This window comes from Ambystoma mexicanum, chromosome 9 (genome assembly GCF_040938575.1).
Source record: "Ambystoma mexicanum isolate Mex_15411 chromosome 9, UKY_AmexF1_1, whole genome shotgun sequence".
NCBI lineage: Eukaryota > Metazoa > Chordata > Amphibia > Caudata > Ambystomatidae > Ambystoma > Ambystoma mexicanum.
Genome location: NC_090931.1, coordinates 12,548,878 through 12,570,114, shown reverse-complemented (window position 1 = coordinate 12,570,114; position 21,237 = coordinate 12,548,878). Strand labels below are relative to the sequence as shown.

Genomic DNA, 21,237 nt, shown 5'->3' with positions numbered 1-21,237 from the left:
GGTGCTGTCGGAAATGACACTCACTGAGCGCATCATTTTGCCAACCTTTTTCCAGAATCACACTTCTTAAGCAGAAAGAGCATTACACTCTCTGGACGTTGCGAGAGTTTTGAAGTTTTACTTGCAGAGAACCAAGGAGTTCCGAACCTCAAACCGACTGTTCATTGCTTTCTCTGGCCGTACCAAGGGTACAGCATATCTCTAAACAAGGTCTGGCACGCTGGGTTTCGTCCTGCATCACCCACTGCCATCAGATGAAAGGCGACCCTCTAACTAGACCGCCATCAGCGCACTCCACCAGAGGGAGGGCGGCATCAACAGCATTCCAAGCAGGGGTGGCCTTGAAGGACATATGCAGAGCAGCCACGTGCACACATTCGCTAAACACTACTGCCTGGCTGAAGATACCAACAAAGAAACTGCAGTTGGACAGGCAGTGCTCCGCCATCTCTTTGCATAAGGTAGGACCAGCCTCCTTTTTCCCACCTTTCCCGGAGTATGTAACTGTTGTGTTGCTGCATGGTAAAGGTTTGATCAGAAATAGGTTTTGTGTTTTTATGCATATATGTATATGATGGTGGCATGTTTTAACTGCTTGGTATTCTATTCAAGCATCTGAATCTATGAAAGAACCAATGCTGGAGACGTTTTAGTTACCTACCTGTACCTGTATTTCGAAGGGATTGTGTCCTCCGACTTATTCCTTATCTTTGATATGTTTCCAGCTTGCTGGCCTCGGAAAATTTTTCTCCGTAGAGGGCGCTGTGCGTCGACGGCCACCATGCCCATAAATAGACACGCGCTGCGTCCGTTGCTCAATTCCGTTTTTCCGCGCTTCGTGGGGCCTCGAAACGTCGCTGCTCAGTTCAGTCAGGTTTATCTAAATCTATTTCAACGAATATTCCTTGTCGTTCTCGATGGCTTCTTCATCAGAAACGACGAGGCTGCGATCTGGCTTGAAGAAATGTCGAGACTGCGGTAAAAAAATGTCAATAACGGATCCACACAGGGTCTGTTTATGGTGCTTGGGGTCCGAGCACCATTGTTCGGAGTGTGAGGACTGCATGTCCATGACGGCGAAAGCCCTGAAGGAGCGAAAGGGGAAGCTCGAGAGAGGCAAGTCAACCAAAACCTCCTCGAAGGTTTCGTCGGCCGAGTCGAGGCATTTGTCTCCTCGCCATCGAAAACACTCCCATTCTAGATCTCGAAGCAGCTCCCACCATTCGTCGAGATCTAGACACTCGATAAAGAGACGAAGGGCCCATTCCTCGTCGTCTTCGGTGTCCCCAGAAAGAGTTTCCTGTCCCACCAAACAGTTCTCAAACTGAGTGGGAGGAATTCAGAACGAAAATGTTAAGCGTCTTCGAGAACGCGGCCTCAACCCCCTCGAAGACAGCTGAGGGTGATACCCCGGGTGAAAAACCCAAAAAATCAAAACGCTGCGAGTCGCAGCACCCGACGAAACATTCCACCCGAGAGCGCCATGAGCCATCGGGTAAGAAGGCACCGTCTTCGACGCCGTTGTCGAAGATTCCCTCGACGCATGGGTTGGCGTCATCGACGCCGTTGTCGAAGGGTTCCTCGACGCATCGGTATCGACTCGACGCCATCGCCGACGAAAGAGGACCAAGGCTCCACAGCCAACAGTGTTTTCAAGGGCCTCCGGCACGACGCCGAGACAGTCGTCGATGCCCTCGAGTAGGATCCCGATCCTCTCGAATTCTTCGAGGCCCCTTCCAGTTTTTTCGACGCCATTTTCGGCGCCTTCGAGGCCGGTTACATCGGCGTCGACGACTTCGACATTTTCTCGTCCAATAACGACGAGTTTGGCTCCTTCAGCCCTAGAGATGGGCTTTACTCCATTTCTTTTTTTTTTAAATTTCACTTTTATTGGTTTTCAAAAAGCTTTACAATCACATAAATGCAGCTTACATCTCTTGTTTACAAAGAAAGCGAGCATGTAAGTAGAGTTACAATCTCTTATTTCGGATAACAAGGAAACCGAACCTTTGTTTCCAATTATATCCCACCCCTCAACTCCCACCCCCCGCACATGATAACAGACCTGGAACTAAAGAGAGCGTTAAACAAAACCATTAAACCGCCATTTTAGTCATGGCGTTGGGCATAGAAGTCATGCATTGATTCAGCTGACACGCACTCGAGTCATTTCAGGGACTAAACCATAATAACCTTAGGTAGAGCGTAATTCAGGCACGTTTCACGAAGCATATGCGGAACGAAACTCCAACCAAGTGTTCTCTGCAGTGGCACGGTCCCCGTGCAATGCTGCAGTCAGGCATTCCATTCTGTATATGCTCAGTGCGACTGCTCGCCATTCACTCTTGCTGGGGAGCGTGGGCCTTTTCCATGTCATGGTAAGGCATGCTCGAGCAGCCATCAGTAGGCCCTGTACCATTTTGCACGCCACCACCATTCTATCCTCAGTTTCAGTTAAGGAAAACAAAACGAGTAGTGGGTGCTTCTCTCTTTCCTCTCCGTCAAGGTCCCTGATCCAGCTAAGGACTTCTGACCAGTAGATCTGGACCCGTGCGCAACCCCACCACATATGCCAGTAGTCGGCCCGCTTCCCACATCCCCTCCAACAATTCGGGCTTACTCCCTGGTACATTTTGGCCAGGCGGACAGGGTCGTATTGCCACCTGTATAGTAGTTTGACAGCATGTAATTTGTATTGACACGATAGGGATGATTTCGCTGTTCGTCTGCACATTTGTAACCATAGCTTTGGGGAGATCTGCCTGCCCATACTCCATTTCAGAGATCAGAATTCCCTGGTCTTTCTTCAATTTATGAAGAAAGAGAAGACTCGGACCTTTTGGTTTACAGAGATCCTCACTGCCTGCTGCAGAGGATTTCACCTCTGAAGAAAGGAGGCTGAAGGAACTACAGGACTCACTTCATGAGGCCAGTGGACTTGACACTTCCCCAGATGTGGAATTTGTAAAGCCAGACCCAGGGGAACATGCCGAAACACCATGTAGAACCCTGATGGCAAGAATAATGGGTTGGTCTGCGCATTCACCTGTTTTCCAACAGGATGATCTAATGGATATATTGGACAAAGGCCCACAGGAGGACCCGGTGGTCCCCTTCCATGCAGCCCTACAAAGAAAAATTGCATCCAATTGGGAGACTCCCGAAGTCATCCCAGCAGTCAATAAAAGACTGTCGACAAAGTATAGGGTAGCAGCTGCTGACCCTGAATACCTGTCAAAACACCCGACCCCAGAGAGCCTGGTGGTTCAAGTAGCAACTTCATCCAGCAGTAGGACTGCTTACCCTACTGTCCCACAGGACAGGGATGACATGAGGTACAACTCTATGGCAAAGAAAGTCTTCTCGGCCTGTAGCATGGCGTTGAAGTCCATCAACGCCACCTGTACGCTCGCCAGGTTCAGTCACACATTATGGGAGTGTGCTTCATCAGCAGCTGACTGCATACCCGATGGAGAAGAGAAGGAAGCCTTCCTTAACATCATTCAAGATGGCAAAGATGCCATGTGCGAGGCTCTTCAAACTGGGCTCGATTCCGCTGACAGTATCAGCAGGGCCAATGGCGGCTAGTACAACAATCCGCAGGCATGCGTGGTTGCGAAAGTCTGGCTTTGCTCCAGATGTACAGGCCAGACTTTTGAATATGCCCTTTGACGGCTCTTCGTTATTCGGAAAAAAGGCTGATGACAGCCTGGAAAAGTTACAGACTTCTAAAGCAGCAGCAAAATCCTTAGGAGCTGCTATCCGCCAAACTCCTTTCCGCCCCTCAGGAACCTCTGGAGAGGAAAGTCCTTTCGCTATTATTCCGCAGTCGGAAAAAGCAGAGGACAGCCGGCTCAAAGAGGCCAAAGAAGATCCACCCGGGGTGGACGGGTCAAAGGTACTAGGACCGCAGCAGCAGCAGGTGCCTCTTTACCCTCGGCATCTGCATCAGCCGCCCCCAAACCACTCTGAGGCCTTTGCACACAAGACATCTGTAGGGGGCAGGTTAACTCACCATCTGACGGAATGGCAGGCTATAACGTCAGATGCTTGGGCGTTGGAGACAGTTGCCCAAGGTTACTGCCTACCCTGTCTACACATCCCTCAGAGTCATCCACCGGGGAACAGCTCCCGAAAATTTCCAGATCCGCTCCTCTTGCAGGGAATTTTGGACCTGTTAGAGAAAGGTGCCATAGAACCGGTACCTGTAGCGGACAGGAACAAGGGCTGGTACTCCCCCTACTTTCTCATACCAAAGAAGGACGGAGGACTGAGACCCATCCTGGACTTAAGAGAATTGAACTAGTTCCTCAGGAAGGACAAGTTCAAGATGGTAACTCTCTCTCAGATCCTTCAGGCCCTCCAGCTTCAGGACTGGCTGGTATCTCTGGACCTTCAGGATACTTATTTCCATGTGCCAATCCATCTCAAGCACAGGAAATACCTGAGGTTCGCAATTGGCAACTCTCATTATCAATTTCGAGTTCTGCCATTTGGGTTGACCTCCGCCCCGAGAGTCTTCACCAAGCTGATGTCGGTACTGGCGGCGAGTCTAAGGAGGGAAGGGATCCACGTCTATCCCTACTTGGACGATTGGCTGATCAGGGCCGTATCTTCGGAACAGCTAGAACCCAGCTAGATTATGTCTGCCTCTTCCTTCACAGACTGGGCTTCTCCCTCAATTTAAAGAAGTCACAGATACCATCTCAGAGACTCCAGTTCATTGGAGCGGTCCTGGACACTTCCCTGGGAAAAGCCTCGCCACCAGAGGTGAGGGCTCAAGATATTCTGCAGATGGTCACCAAGTTTCAAAATGCCCAACGTCTCCCAGCCTTCGACTTTTTTGAGGTTGCTAGGCCTCATGGCATCCTGCATCTTCCTTGTGCCAGAGGCTCGTCTGAGAATGAGATCTCTTCAGTGGGCACTGAGAAGTCAGTGGTCACAATTCTCAGGGAGAATGTCAGACCACCTCCGGATTCCGGACAAGGTAGCCAATGACCTTTAGTGGTGGGCCTATTCAGAGAACATCTTGAAAGGAGAACTGTTTTGGCAACCATGGCCTGAGATAACAGTAGTCGCAGACGCCTCGCTCACAGGGTGGGGAGCGCATGCCAACGACTTGACCATCAGCGGTCGTTGGTCTCCATCGGAGTCCAGACTACATATCAACCTATTAGAGCTGAGAGCGATCAGACTAGCGCTGAAAGATGTCCTGCCATCAGTACAGGGGAGAAATGTCCTGATAATGACGGACAACACGGTGGCCATGCACTACCTCAACAAAAGAGGAGGCGTAGGATCACTACCACTGTGCAGAGAGGCAATGCAGCTCTGGTTTTGGGCAATTCGGGAAGGAATCTCTCTATCGGCAGTCCATCTAGCCGGAGAGAAGAATTTGACAGCGGACGCTCTGAGCAGGCAGAGCACAGTCTCCCACGAATGGGAGCTAGCTCAGGAAGTCCTTTTAGAGATCTTTGCCCTTTGGGGAACCCCTCAGGTGGATCTGTTCGCCACAAGCACCAACAGGAAGTGCGATCTGTTCAAGGGAATTTCCCCCCCCCCCGAGAGGAGCTCTGGGAGATGCGTTCGTAGTGGACTGGGAGTTTCCACTCCTCTACGCGTTTCCACCAGTCCCCGTTATTCCTCAAATGATCAGGAGGTTGAGAAGATTCCAGAAAACCATGATCCTAATTGCCCCGGACTGGGCCAGGAGGACGTGGTACCCAGACCTTCTAGATATGTCCATCTGTCCTCCAATCAGTCTTCCACTCAAAGAGAATCTTCTCTCGCAGAAGGGAGGTCAGGTTCTCCATCCAGACATCAGAACCCTCAACCTTCACGCTTGGCTTCTGAAAGGTTGAGGTACAAGGATTGGGATCTCCCTGATGACGTCATGGAGGTGTTGCTTTCGGCCAGAAGACCAGCAACAAAGTCTTTATACCGCTGGAACAAGTTTTGCAGCTGGTGTAGGGAAGAGAATATCGACTCTTTTTCATGCGATACACCAACGGTGCTATGGTTTCTACTCTACTTGGCAAACTCAGGCCTTCAAGTTGGCACTGTAAAAGGTTATCTCGCAGCGCTTTCTATCTTTAAGCGCACTGCGGAGGAACCATCGTATTTCAAAATTCCTCTAGTGGTACAATTTCTCAAGGGTCTGACTAATGTTTACCCTCCAAAACCATTCCAGGATCCATTATGGGACTTAAATTTAGTCTTAAACTTCTTAATGGGCACTCCATTCGAGCCACTTCACTCTTGTGCATTAAGATTTCTCACACTTAAAACGATCCTATTTGTAGCACTAACATTGGCTAGGAGGGCGAGTGAGCTACAAGCTCTCTCCTGTAAACCCCCTCATACAATCTTTCACAAGGACAAGGTTGTCCTCCAGGTGAAGCCTAATTTTCTCCCAAAGGTGGTTTCTGAATTCCATATTACTCAGAAAATTACCTTGCCTTCATTCTACCCTCCTCCCCATCCGGGAAAAGAGGAGGAAAGGCTACACAGGCTGGACCCTAGGCGAGCTCGCATCTTTTACATCAGCAGAATGGCTAGAATCAGGCAAGCAGACCAGCTGTTTGTAGGATACTCAGGTCACAAGTTGGGACTACCCATAACAAAACAAACCATCTCCAGGTGGATGATCTTGGCCATCCTGGAATGTTATAGACTAGCAGGGAAAGAGCCACCCCAAAACCTCAGGGCTCATTCAACCAGGGGTATCGCAGCTTCTTCGGCTCTCCAGAGAGGGGTACCGGTCCGGGACATGTGTGGCTGCCGAATGGTCGTCCGCACATACATTCACAAAATTTTACAATCTGGATTCCTCCACTGCTCAAGAGACCAGATTTGGCAAAGCCGTATTACACTCAGTCCATCCCTAAAGGGATATATAACACTATCACTCCTTCCTCCAATTACATACCACTGCTATGGGAGTCTATCAAAGATAAGGAATACGTCGGAGGACACAATCCCTTCGAAGAACAAGTTACTTTCTTACCTGGTAACGTTCTTTCGACGGGATGTTCCTCCAACGTATTCCTCATCGCCCCACCCATCCATCCCCGCAGTGATAATTTCCCTTGTGGTTGCAGCTTTCGCTCCTTCAAGGTTACTAACCAATTCAGGCATGTCTTTCTTATACTACAAAACGGAACTGAGCAATGGACACAGCGCGTGTCTATTTATGGGCATGGTGACGTCGGCGCCGATACAGTGGCAGTCAAGGGACATCGACTCGGCAGACATCGACGCGCAGCGCGCCCTCTACGGAGAAAAAATTTCCGAGGCCAGCAAGCTGGAAACGTATATCAAAGATAAGGAATACGTCGGAGGAACATCCCGTCGAAAGAACGTTACCAGGTAAGAAAGTAACTTGTTCTTCTCCAGCATTGGTATCTTTCATAGATTCACATGCGCCCACCCGCCTCCCCCGAGAGGCTGCTCCTATGCTCAGCATCCCATCGTACTGTAGTCTCTATGGATCAAAATCTGAAGATGGCTGCCGGGGGCAGAGCTTAAGCCCTGCCACCTCATTGGTTGGGGTCATAAAGGACCAAAAGAAGGTGTAGGGCCTACACAATAGAATGGCTTGTAGGCCATAATAGGCTATGTACATGCATGGCTATGTAGCAATGTGTGTATATTAGACATTTTTTAATCATTATCACCGAGGATTCCCAGTCTGACGACAGGGAATATTCAAGCATCTGAATCTATGAAAGAGGCCAATGCTGATGTAGTGTGAACTTCTTTAATAGCCCCCCCCCCTCCCTTTGCTCACAGATGATTTTATTTTACATGGGAAAACAACAGCCGGTCAGATAGCACAGTGAGTAGAGCGCTCAGTTTGACATCCATGCAGAGCCTGCCGACGCAGGTTCGAATCCCGGCAGGGCCAAACTCAGCCTTTCATACTTCCGAGGTCGATAAATTAGCACCACACCCCGTAGGTAATAAGCAGCGCTCAGATGCCTGATGGTTTGTAGCGCTATATAAATGCAAATGCAACAAATCAACACACACCAGGAAAACAGCTGCAAGAAAAGGCACAAAATAGAACCTGTCCACCACATCTAGATGTGAAATATGATACCCTGTTAGTAGTCAGTAGAAATAGATGTGACACATTGTACAAAGTGCTGAAAAAAGTTCACGAAATAGGTTTACACGCTGCAACTTGAACAGTATGTAGAAGTGAAGAATTCATAGAAATTCATGAGAACTAGACGCTATCAAAATTGAAATCCAGGAGCCACTCTTTAAAACACAATAGAAGCAAGTGCAGTTTTCGATCCAGTAAGACACTAATTGCTTCCAAGTCTTAAAATAATCCTCTGTGATGTACAGCATTTGTAGGTGCAATAACGCATCACTAACATGCATGGAAAGCTACATCTCAATGCTTACGTGCTATGGAGACAGTTGCAGGTTTGCTCAGAATTGCACCAGCTGCGTTACTGGCGATGCACTTGTAATGGCCAGCATTGGAGAGACTGAGCGAAAGGATAGTCAAAGATCCAGCCTGCAGGTGAAACCCGTCGCTTCCTTCATCCAACCGCTCCCCATTGAATAACCAGCTTATGTTAGCAGGGAACGGCTCGGCAGAGCAGAACAACTGTACAGGCCCGTCTGACCTCTGCACAGTGGATACAGGCTCCGTAACAAAACGAAGATGCAAATCTATGGGGGGAGAAAGAAACCAATGAAAAGCATGGATCAAACAAGGATACTTTCACAGAGAACCACTCAAGTAACGTGCTACAGGCGCTATTACAGAGGAAAATGGACTGCATGGCCACCTGCACACCACAATAACCAGACGAAGGCCACCAGCCATCGAGGACTGCTGAATATATATCAATCTAATGGCAGACTGACTTTACAGAACCCTACATTTCGGGGTCGGAAGGCAGAGCCATTACACCTCTCTTTACACCAACAGGACCCCGACATCAAGACTCCACCACCCCCTCAGTTTCCTGGCTATTGGGGCTGGAGGGACAGAAACCGGTTTGATGAAAGTGATGCACTTTCTTTGTGAGGCGGAGGTATAGCAACCACAAACTGCAAAAATCTTACAAAAGAAGCAAGGGCAACAGTACAAGGTACTATCGAAAAAGAAGCGATGCAGTGAGGAAAGCCGCTCAGCATTCTGCACAGCACATTGCCCTGCGTCTGTGGCACAAGGTCCAGCCTACCCACCCAAGAAGCATTATATTATAGCCTAGCAACTTCCTGCCAAGAGCAAAGCTCCAAAATGAAGGGATCCTGGCAGTTTTCATTAAATGCTCAGTTTGCGATTGTGTGTTCTGCACTGAAAGGACAAAATGTGTCTTCTCAAAGCTAAAATCCGTCTTACTGGTCGGGTTCCATGTTTAAGTCGAAGTCTTTAGAGCTTCAAAGTCAAATGGAGACAATCCATAGCCATGGAAAGGTTTCACACAGGACTGACTAGATGAGCACTCTGTACGATTGGTATCAATAAAAGAAAATGTTAGGATGTAATTGAACCCCGCCCTCCTGGATATCGCAGCCAAATATGAATGTGGGCCTGAAACACACCAACTCCTTAACCTTCCATAATCAAAATTACCCTCCTGACGGACACTCGACACGCATGCTTTCTGACGTCATGAGCAGACCATCCTCTTCACCGATCCCACTTCACTAAACAGCGTGTATGCAGAATGCTACATGGATGGTCCTCGACACAAGCATTACTCGCACCAATCCACGGCCACAACCTTCCTTAACCTGAAAAAAAATCCAAAAGCAAACCGCTTTCATAAGACAACATGGTCCCAGCAGACGCTGCGTCTCTGGACAGACCACTGCACCGTGGCACCCTGCTTTCGGTCAATCTTTGAAAACGTATCTGTTCTAGGTTTTGCTACTGCTGCCGCCACTCGGTTGTATCCAGCGCCATGATGCCCCTGGGCGTACGTGCGCTTTAGAAATGTAACATAACATAGCCGTGGTCTACAGCCAACACATGAATGAAACGCAGTCACTAAATCCAGTCCCTTGCCAGTGGTTTCTTTATTTTTCTCCAACAATCAGTCCCTTATACCACACTCCCAATCTCCAGCTGAAACTCGAGGAAAAAACTGCTCCCTCCCGATCACTTAGAAAGGTACATTACGATTTCTCACAGGAAAAGGCTCTGGGATTTGTGGCGGGTCAGAAGGATGCAGACTCAGGACCTTTTGGATGTGGTTTATTAAATAGCCAGAAAGGCCGAGCTATGGCTATGGGGTGTTCCCTACTCAATGAATAACTAAGGAGTTGCCTTTTCCTCAGTGTCCAAAAGGAAAATGTCTACCGTCCAAAACTTCCTATCACACCTGTAACAAAACAAAGGTAGGCAAATGACACCCTTCTCCTGCTGTGTGCTTTCTGCACAGGTTCTCTTGGTATATACACTAACAGTTCCAATCATTCCTTTCCTTATCAAACACTTTGCATTACACTTCAGATACAAGTGGACTCTGTTCACTGTGGTTTATCATGCGCTACGTAGGACTTTACATTCACTTTGATACTTTGATATCTCAGTCTATTACTTTAAGTGTTTTACCTGATTTACTTTCTCTCCAGCAAACAAAAAGTGATGGCTGCAAATCAGGCTTGGACCCACCCCCAAAGGTGGGGGGAGGGGCAGTACCCAACTGATTTGCGAAGGGGCCATACTAGTGTTAATGATCGTTTTCTTTGAACCAGTTGATGATCTGACGTTTGAAGTTAGCACAAGTTTGGTCTGCCCATAAAGGGGGGGATGGAGTTCCAGAGTTGGACCGCTCCGACTGGGAAACTTACTGCCAATTTTAGTCATTTTGAAGATAGTTTGTGTAGGCAGCTCTGGTGGGTCGGATAGTAGGTTTTCCTGTTGATTCCGTCTATTAAGTAACGGGGTTCCGCGTTGTTTAGACGCTTTAAGGTCAATGAAGCAGTTTTTAGCCTGTTTGTCAATAGTGGAGAGCCAGTTAATCTGCCTCCTTACCACCGAGATACGTTCTTTTTTGGCTATTCCTAAAGCTGCTCAAGGCATTGTTTTGGAAGGTTTTAATTTTTCGAGTGATATATTTGTTGGTCCAGAGGTATAGGGCAGTACAGTAGTCCAGTTTGGACAACAAAAGTGCTCTAGCCAATGTGGTACAGCTACTTGTTGAGAGGTAGGGCCTAGCAGATCTAATCAATTTACATGTATAAGCCGTGGAGGATGCCATTGCATTCACCCGTTTTGCCAAGGTAAGGCTAGCGTCCAGGTAGAAACCTAGAGTTTTTGCCTCCTTAGCGACCTTGATCGTGCTGCCGTCAAGATCAAAGGAAGTGTATTTGTGGCCAAGTTTGTTAATATTAGTCGTGGTCCCCAGAATAATGAGCTTTGTTTTGTCATCATTCAGGCATAGACCATGGAGTGCCATCCATGCCTGCATGATGAGGTATATTCTATTCATCAAGGCCAAATCCTTATCGTAATCCCTTGAAAGCTGTGAGAATATGGGTCTCATCTGCATAGTTGGTGTAGGTGACACCGAGACAGTCCAGATCAAAAAGGGGCTTGGTAAATATATTATACATAGTAGGGGGAACTCCTGATCCCAGAGGAACTCCACAGGTGATGGGAATGGGGTCTGCTGCTGCTGTGGTAGAGAAGACTCATCGTTCTATTACTTAAGAATGATTGGATCCGGGCTATAGCCTGAGAAGGGAGTAGTTTCTTACCTGTAACTCCATTTCTCCAGCATTGGTATCTTTCATGGATTCACATGCTTAGAATATTCCCCGTTGTCAGACTGGGAACCCTCGGTACACATATATATAGTCATTTCCAATAGGAAAAACTTCTGCCCTATCCCCGTCTGCGTCCTCTACGGGGCCGCCCACGTACGCCCCGTTGGACGTGATGGTATATAAGCCCCGCCCCCGCGGGTCCCTTCAGATTTCGACCCCTCCAAGATAACGGGGGGAAAACTTGCTTACATACCAATCTTCCACATTGCAGTCCGGGGAGGCCGGAGGGCGCATGTGAATCCATGAAAGATACCAATGCTGGAGAAATGGAGTTACAGGTAAGAAACTACTCCCTTCTCCAGCATTGGATCTTTCATGGATTCACATGCTTAGAATAGATTGTAAAGCAGTAACATCAAGAAGGAGGTGAGAGTGCAATGTAACTTACATTCGTAGAGACACCCCCAAACACTACCGTTTACACCATGTATGTAAGCAACAACTTATTATACTGATACGAAACGGATTTCCGCCATACAATGCTATGTCATATGACTCAGTATGCACCCCTTGCGCACATATCTACCCAACCACTTATGTTTAGGTCAATAAACTATGCACATTCATGTATACACTCTGAAAAACCAGCTGAGGCCAAATAATAATAGGCAGCATTCTTCTTGAAACTTTGGCTTACCTCATTGAAAAAGGTGGCGAAGCACTGCCCTTCCCATTTGTACCTCATCCGCGTGCTGCTTTTCCAGGCAGTAGTGGCGCGTAAACGTGTGCGGAACAGACCATGCCGCCGCCTGGCAGATGTCCGTCAGCGGAATTCCTGCCCATAGAGCCACGGAGGAAGATGTCGATCTCGTGGAATGGGCTCTGGGACGATGTAGTAGAGGTCTCCCGGCCTTGGAATGACACAGGGTAATCGCCGAGGAGACCCAGCGAGCCAGACCTTGTTTGGAGATAGCCTTACCCCTAGCCGAGGGGCCGTAGGCGACGAATAGCTGTCTGGTGGCTCTGATATCTTGCGTTTTTTGCAGGTAAAATTTTAGCGCCCTTTTGACGTCCAGAGTGTGAAGAGCCTTCTCCGCCGTCGACGAAGGAGATGCAAAGAAAGTAGGGAGTACCAGGGTCGAGTGCTTATGATAGACCGACGGTACTTTTGGGATGAATGAAGGGTTAGTTGATAAAATAACTTTGTCCTTAAAGAACCTCAGATATGGAGGGTCTATGACCAGTGCCTGTAGTTCCGACATTCTTCTAGCCGAAGTGATGGCAACTAGGAACGCGAGTTTCCAAGATAGAAATTGTAGAGATGAAGAGGACATTGGCTCAAAGGGAGGCTTCATTAAGGCAGCTAGAACCGTGTTCAGACTCCACGACGGTGGGAACCGTTTTTCCGGAGGGAAGGTTCTAAACAGACCCTTCATGAAATGCTTCACTAGCCTGTCACTGAATAGTGGAGGGGACTGTCTTCTTCTGGTAAATCTCGAAACAGCCGCCAGGTGTACTTTGATTGACGATGATGACAGTCCGCTTTCCGCAAGATGAAGAAGATACGGGAGGATTTGCTCCGGAGTTACTTCCAAAGGTTGTATATTCTGTTGTGTTTGACACCATATACAGAACCTTTTCCATTTGCTTACATATGATTTGTTAGTGGACGGGGCTCTGGCCGCCTGCAGAATCCTTCGGCAATCAGTCGAGACTTTTAGGTTCCCGAACTCCGAGAAGTCAGGAGCCATGCAGTTAAGTTCAGGCTGTCCGGATTGTGGTGCCACACGGTCCCCTCGTCCCTGGACAGGAGGTTCGGTACTTTCCTGAATGGTATCGGCTGATCCAGCGACAGATGAAGGAGGTCTGAGAACCATGGTTGCCTCGGCCAGCGCGGGGCCACTAGGATGACCCGGCAATTGTACCTGTGGATCCCCTGGATCGTCCTCCGTATGAGGGGAAATGGAGGGAAGGCGTAGAGGAACTTGCCTGTCCACGGAAACGAGAACGCTTCCCCCAGGGAGCCTGTTTGGGGCCATCTGCTCGCGAACTGAGCACATTTTCGGTTTCTTTCCGTGGCGAAGAGATCGATCGACGGGGTCCCCCATCTTTCGAAGATTTCCCCGAGTTGAGTGGAGTCCAGCTCCCACTCGTGTATTTGTGACATAGTCCTGCTCAGGGAATCCGCCTGTAAGTTCTTCGCTCCCGGTAGGTGGTATGCCACTAGGGAGATGTGGTGTTTTAAAGCCCAATGCCAGATCTTTTGAGCTTCCTTCGAGAGGGTCCTGGATCTGGTGCCACCCTGTTTTATCAGGTAGAACATAGCTGTCGTATTGTCCGTGAGCACTCTTACTTTTGACCCCTTGATGTGTGGGAGGAAAGATTTCAGGGCCCATCTCACCGCCCTTAGCTCCAGGACGTTGATATGTAGGCGAGATTCGGTCGACGACCACCTGCCTTGGGTTTGGTGACGTGACATGTGTGCTCCCCAGCCCGACAGAGAGGCGTCTGTAATGATGGTGTTCTGAAATTCCGGCTCCTGCAGGGGGACCCCTCTGTCCAGGTTGCGCGCCACTTTCCACCATCGGATGGCTTTGATAACTCGTTCATCGTCGACTATTATCTTGTCCGACCAGCGGCCTGTGGCCTGCTTCCATCTGTCTGATAGGAACTCCTGTAGAGGTCTCATGAACAACCGGCAGTTCGCGACTAGGTGGATGCACGATGCCATGGAGCCGAGGAGAGCCGCATATTTTCTTACTGACAACCTTCTCTGTAAACGAAGTTGGCTTGTCAGGTGTTTGATCTTCAACAACCTTTCCAGGGATGGTTTCACTAGTCCCGTGTGGGTGTCGAATTGAGCACCTAGGAACTTCAAGCTCTTCGAGGGCTTTAGTGAAGACTTTTCGTAGTTCACTGCAAATCCCAGACGCTGTAGCAGTCGCAAGGTGGTCAATAGGCTGTCGTTGGTCGACGCTGGGGAGGATCCCCTCACGAGCCAGTCGTCGAGGTACGGGTAAACGTGATGCCCTTCCTTCCGCAGCCAGGCTGCTACGGGTGCTAGGCACTTTGTAAAGGTTCTTGGGGAGGACTTCAGGCCGAAAGGGAGCACAGTAAATTGGTAGTGTGTTTGGCCGACTAGGAACCTCAGGTACCTCCTGTGGTGAGTGCGCACCGGAATGTGAAAATACGCATCTTGGAGGTCCAGAGACGCCAGGAAATCGTTCTTTTGGACCGATCTGATTACCTCCTGTAGAGTAAGCATCTTGAACTTTTGACTCAGCAGGGTTTTGTTGAGGTCCCGTAGGTCGAGGATGGGGCGCCACTTCCCGTTTGGTTTCTTTACTACGAAGCAGCGTGAGTAAACCCCTAAGCCTCTCTGTGAAGCAGGGACTAACTCGATGGCGCCTTTTTTTAGCATGAGCGCAACCTCTCGACGCAAGACGCTTAGGTGTGGTTGAGACAGGCGTATCGGTGGACGTCTTGGAGGTCTGGATTTGAATCTTAGGGAATGTCCCAGTCTCACCGTGTCCAGAACCCACCGATCTGTCGTAATTGACTCCCATTCCTCGACGCAACTTGACACTCTCCCTCCTAGAACGTCATTGTTGATCTTTTTGTTTTCCCGTCGACGACGAGTAAGTGGGACGTCTCTTAGAGGCCTGGAAATTTTTGCGTCGGGTCGAGGACTGTGAGGCGCGTCTATAGCCTTGGGACGGATATGAAGACCTCCCGAATGCTCTATCCCTGGATCCCGCAAATCGTGCGTTTCCCGTAGCTCCTCTAAAGGGGCGAAAGGAACGAAAGGGCTTACCGCTTTGGAGAGAGCCCAGCGAGCGCGCCGTCTCAGAGTCCTCCTTCATTCCTTTCAAGGCCTCATCCACCTTTTCGCCAAACAGGTGGTCACCTTCGAAAGGCATGTCGACGACCTTATATTGCACCTCGGGTCTAAAGTTGGTGCACTTGAGCCAGGCCTGGCGTCGTAGAACCACTCCGTTGTTAATTTGTTTGAACCCCGAGTCTGCCAGGTCCACCGCTATATTGATAGCATGGTTCGAGGCTTCTTCTCCTTCACGAACCAGGGACATAGCTGATTTTCTGTGTTCTTCTGGGAGGTGGTCCAAAATGGGTGCCAGTCTGTGCCACATCTCCCTGTCATACCTGGCCATGATTGCCAGGGAGTTCGCTGCTTTCACTGTTGACGCTCCCACTGACAGGATCTTCTTACCGAAAGCGTCTTGGCGTCTAGCTTCGGAGTCCGGCGGGGTAGAGCACTTATGCTGGGCCTTTGCCTTTCTCGTCGCCGCCGCCGATACCACCGAGTCAGGCGTGGGTTGCGCAGAGAGGCATTTTGGCGTCGAATCTGGAACTTTAAATTTTTTCTCTACGCGGCCTTTGACCGCAGGTTCCGAGAATGGATGCCGCATGGTTTGGACGCCCTCTTTCCATACGTGGTCCAGTATCGGTATCGAAAAAACGGAACGCCTATTCTTGCCCATGTGGTCAAAGAGGAAGCAGTCGTCCTTTTCTTCTTGTTGGGTCAAACCGAACTCCTTGCAGGCTTTTTCCATCATGGAATGGAAGGCCCCTATGTCATCCGGTGGAGATGGGTGAATGGGACTTTTCGGAGGATCCACCTCCACATCCGAAACCCATGACGGGTCTCTCGACGGCGAGAGGGAGATATCAGAAGCTGACCCCTGTTCAGAGAGGGAGTCCGAGAGCTCACCTTCTTCCTGGACTGTTGGAGCAGTTGGGCCCACGACCGATCTAGTCGGGCGGTGTGAAGGTCCGGGCTCGTCGACGAGGGGAGTCGTCGGAACAGGCGGGAGCCTTTCGTCCAGGGACTTCAAGAGCGAGTGTAAGGAGGAAAGTACCTCCATGGAGAGAGTAGCCTGGGCGTTTGGAGGCTGGGTGAAAACTTGAGAGCAGGTTGCACCAGAAGGAAATCTGGGCCGTAGCCCCAGGTCTTCCGGGCTCACTATTCTGAAGCCGTCGTCTTCTTTGGAGGCGATCGAAACTGCCTGTTCTTGTAGCAGTGTGTCGGGTAGCCCCATGTCGAACGTTTCTGGCCTCCAGGCCTGGAACTCCGTCGACGAGGGAATCGTCGTCGACGATGAGCCCGTTTGAAAGGCGGGGGACTGTGACGGAGTGGGCACTTGGATCGGCGCCGTCGTCGACGGAGGGCCTGCAGGTGGCTTAGGCGGTCCCGCCTTCGCGGAGCTCTCCCTGCATTTATCCGCCTCTCTACTCGTAGCTGATCTTTTCTGATCGCTCGAGGAGGATTTTGGCCTGTCCTTATCTTTCTTCGACGAAGAAGAAGAAGAAGATGATTTCTTCGTCGATTCTTTCGATGAGGCCTTAGAGGAATGACTTCGAGGCACGTCCTTCTCCGTAGGTCGTGATTTTTTGGCCGGAGGTTCCGACGGATGTGAGCGTCGGGAGGCTTCTGATGTTTTCGCTGAGGCGATACTGCGCACCGATCCTACCTCCGACTGAGGGTACGCTCCAGCGCCGTCGTTCAGCCACGAGACCAGTCGCCGATTCCGGTCCTTCAGGGTTTTTTGGGAAAACCCCTTGCAGATATCACATTGGTCCGCCGAGTGGTGGGGGTGAAGGCAGTAGATGCAGTCAAGATGGCCATCCCCTTCATAAACCTTCTTTAGACCGCACGTGGCACACGGGCGGAAAAGAGGCTTACCCGACATTATTGCCAGACCAACTAACAAAACTCGTAGGAGTTGGAAGCGGACCAAACAGACAAACTCGCAGGAGTTAGAAACAATCGATAAGTATTTGAAGAAAATACACGAGGAGATCCCACTATCTTTGGAGACGGTTGAAATCTGAAGGGACCCGCGGGGGCGGGGCTTATATACCATCACGTCCAACGGGGCGTACGTGGGCGGCCCCGTAGAGGACGCAGACGGGGATAGGGCAGAAGTTTTTCCTATTGGAAATGACTATATATATGTGTACCGAGGGTTCCCAGTCTGACGACGGGGAATATTCTAAGCATGTGAATCCATGAAAGATCCAATGCTGGAGAAAAGTGTGTTGCTGAGTCTAGGTGGTTGCAGAGGATCTTGTGGTCCACCAGGTCAAACCCTCCTGAGAGGTTTAGCAGGGGTAATAGGGCCGATTTACCTTCGTCTCTCAGCTCATCGACCTGGGCTAGGACGTTGATAAGTGCAGTTTCCGTGTCATGTTGTGGCCTGAATACTGATTGCCGGACGCCAAGAAGTTTGTTCTGCTAAAGGAATATCTGAATTTGTAGGTAAGCCACCCTGTCTAGTATCTTTAAGAGGAATGGCACTGTAGTAATGGGCCTGCGATTCATAGGTAAAGGGAGGGGGGGGGGGTCAAGAGATTGTTTGAGGAGTGGAAAGACTCAGGATTTCTTGAGGTTGCTTGGGATGGTGCCCGAGGCAAATGACACGTTGATAAGCTTGGAGATGAATGGCAATTGGAGGTTAAGAGAATGGATAATTTTTTCAACCTCTAGGATTGAGACTTTACAAAAGTTGAAGCGGTGTACAGGCTTAGAGTGGGTGGCATACGGGCTTGTGGGGGTTGCAGTTGGTATGTAACTTGGAGGGTAGCACTTTTGTCCGTAAGAGCGTTCTGAAGGTCAGAGCACCATGACTTAACTTGGACACAATTATCCGGTACCGGGAGGGGGTTCTCAAGTTCTTTCAGGATTGTAAACAATTCTTTGGAGCCTGAGTTTGCTTGCAAGATCCTGTTGTGAGTTTCCTTCTTGGAACGCCGCATTTTAGTTTTGTATTTAGAGGATATGTTGATAAGATTAACTTTATTTGCCTCAGATGGCACTTGCCGCCAGATGGCTTTGCTTTTGCATTTTTCTTTTCTTAAAGTTTTTAGCTATGGGGTAGACCAGGCATTTAGATTTGCTCTGGGCTTGCTATTCCTCATTTTTAAAGGGGCAATAGTGTGTAGGGCTTCCACCATGACTTTGTTGTATTCATTTACCGAGGCCGGAGGTAGCAGGTAGTGAGTTTAGGGTGGGGAGTATTAGAGGTAGTAGTTTGTCTGTAGTTCTAGTCTTTTTGTTTCTTGTTAGGGTAGGGGGTGCTAGGAGTTTATTTTGAGTTGTAGGAGTTTTGGCATCTAATGTGAAAGCTATAAGGGAATGGTCAGTCCATACCTGGGGGGTGATGGCCGTGATGGTGGTGTCACAGTTATAGTCAGCCACCCAATCTAGCGTTCTGCCCTGCTCGTGTGTTGGTAGTGTCACTTTTTGCATGAGGCCTAGCTCAGTAAGGACATTTGCTATAGATATTGCTTGTGGGTCTTTGGGGTTGTTGCATCCCAAGTTCAGGTCTCCTAGTAGAAGTAACTGATGTATTTTTTAAGTTATGCAAGAAGATATGTCCTCGTCGAATGTGCCAAGGGGCCTGGGGGGTGGGGAGGTAGGGGTCTATATATTAGATGGATGGTGATGGTTTAGGAATTTGATATGGGTAACTTTGAAGTAAGGGATTCACAGGAATTGACATGCCGAGGGGCAACTAGTCTCATAGCTAGACTAGATTTGGCTATGATAGCTATGCCACCTCCGCAGGTTTCAGTTCTGTCTTCTCTGAGAATTATATAGTTATCTGGCACTGCAAGCATCAAGGCTAGGCCTGCAGCCTGGTGTAGCCAAGATTCAGTGATGGCCAGGAAGTCATAATTTTCTGTTTGGATCAAGTCGGCAATCTCTATGGCGTGGGCTACTAGGGACCTTGCATTTATTAAGGCTCCTTTAAAGTGGGGAGCAAAAGTCTCTACCAATGGGGTCAGAGAGGCCTTGCTGTTGAAGTCATTGGTTAAGGAGTGTTATTCTTTTTGGGCCTTATATGATTCGGTTTGGGAATGGTGCCTAGGTTGGAAGGATTCAGCTTAAATGTAGTATGTTTTTTGAGGGTGTTTACTTTGTTGGGCAGTAGTAGTCAAGAGACTGGCCCGGAGGTTCGAATAACTTGGTCAATCTCGAGCAAAGTCTAAGGTTCCTGGGCATAAGGTCACACGGTATGTTAGTTCTCAGTGGGCTTTGGGTGTAGCTAAGTTTAATTACTTCCGAAAGGGTACTAGCTTCATCTGGTGTGGTGGCCATGGTCTTAATTGCTGTAGTGTTGAGTAATAGTGTTAATCGGATAAAAAATTGAGGTCAGTGTGATCCAGAGCACAATTAACTGATCTGCAGTAGCCTGCATAATGTGCTGCAGCGATCGAGGTTCCTTTAGTGGCAGTAGGAGTGCATAGGCCCAATTACGTAAAGAAATGTCAGACAGTAACTCCTCCTAAACTTTGCTTAGCCCAGAGTATCAAGGGCTGGATGCAATGGATTTGCCTTATTGAAGGTGGAGATTGAAATCAGATAGAAGTAAAATCCTTGGCAGTTTCACGATCAGTAAGGTTCAGGTGAATTTGCTTGTTGTAATGGGTTAGGCGATAAATGATTGATTCAGCTATTCACACTTACTTCTGAAGGTACAGAAATGGCGGGTTCGATTAAGTGAGAGTAATCACAGGTAATATCTAATCCAGAGTAGTGCGTTACACAAAGTGGCGGTATAATACCTTGGGCTGAGTCAGGTGATTATATAGGCACAGATAACATCAAATTAGGACATAGTAGCAATGGGGTACATACAATGTAGAGTCCAGGTGGCTTTATGGGCACACATAACGGGTGAGTGTCTAAGGCACAAGTAAAGTCTCATCACAAGTAACAGTATAATTGGAGCGTTACACAACGCAAAGTGGGGATATAATACCTCAGGCGGAGTCAGGTGAGGTGATAATCTAGGCACAGATAATATCAATATGGGACAGAATAGCAATGAGCTACGTTCAGTGTAAAGTCCAGGTGGCTAAACGGGCACAGGTGACATAAAAATCGGGCAAGTATCTAATCACAGATAGCAGCATAGTAAAAGGTTACACAAAAAGTGACCCAATAGCTCAGGCTAAGTCGAGTTAGATGGCATTCAGATGGCACGGATTAACAATAAGATGCATTCAATGTGGTGTCTATCCATGGTGACTGTCTAGGCACGGATGGCATCAGGAGGCACATTATCGCGAGATAGAGCGGTGCGTTCAAAGTGGGTGAACAAGTACACGTGGATACAGACAAAGGTAGCGCAGAAGTGTGCAGAGTTACGAAAGTTCACAGCCAATCATGAGTTGGTTCGGCAATATTAAGAAGGAATATGATCAACATGGTGTAGGCTCGGGACAGATGTAGGCAATAGAGGCCGCGAGGCACACATTTCCAGTGGTTGGCTTGTTAGATGTAACAACTTCGGTACGGGCATAGCCAATGCGGAATATGTTTCTTAAAACAAGCATTACCATGAGCCAAAAACAGAGCCATGGTACACAGGATTTTCATGCCGACGGCCTAAACGGATGCAGACGTACTTCGCATTTGAAAATAAGGAAAACTAATGTGGTGAGGAATGGCAAGCATACATTTTTTGGAAA

General features: G+C 48.9%; 1 protein-coding gene across 5 annotated transcripts in view; it reads right to left on the bottom strand.

Moving 5' to 3' along the window:
- CDON (cell adhesion associated, oncogene regulated) overlaps nt 1-21,237 on the bottom strand; it is a 668,575-nt gene that overhangs the window by 498,400 nt on the left and 148,938 nt on the right. For all 5 annotated transcript variants that reach the window (XM_069614078.1, XM_069614075.1, XM_069614076.1 and 2 more), the window contains exon 3: nt 8,416-8,688. In XM_069614078.1, coding sequence (XP_069470179.1) covers nt 8,416-8,688 — 273 coding nt within the window. The remainder of the gene's footprint in view (nt 1-8,415; nt 8,689-21,237) is intronic.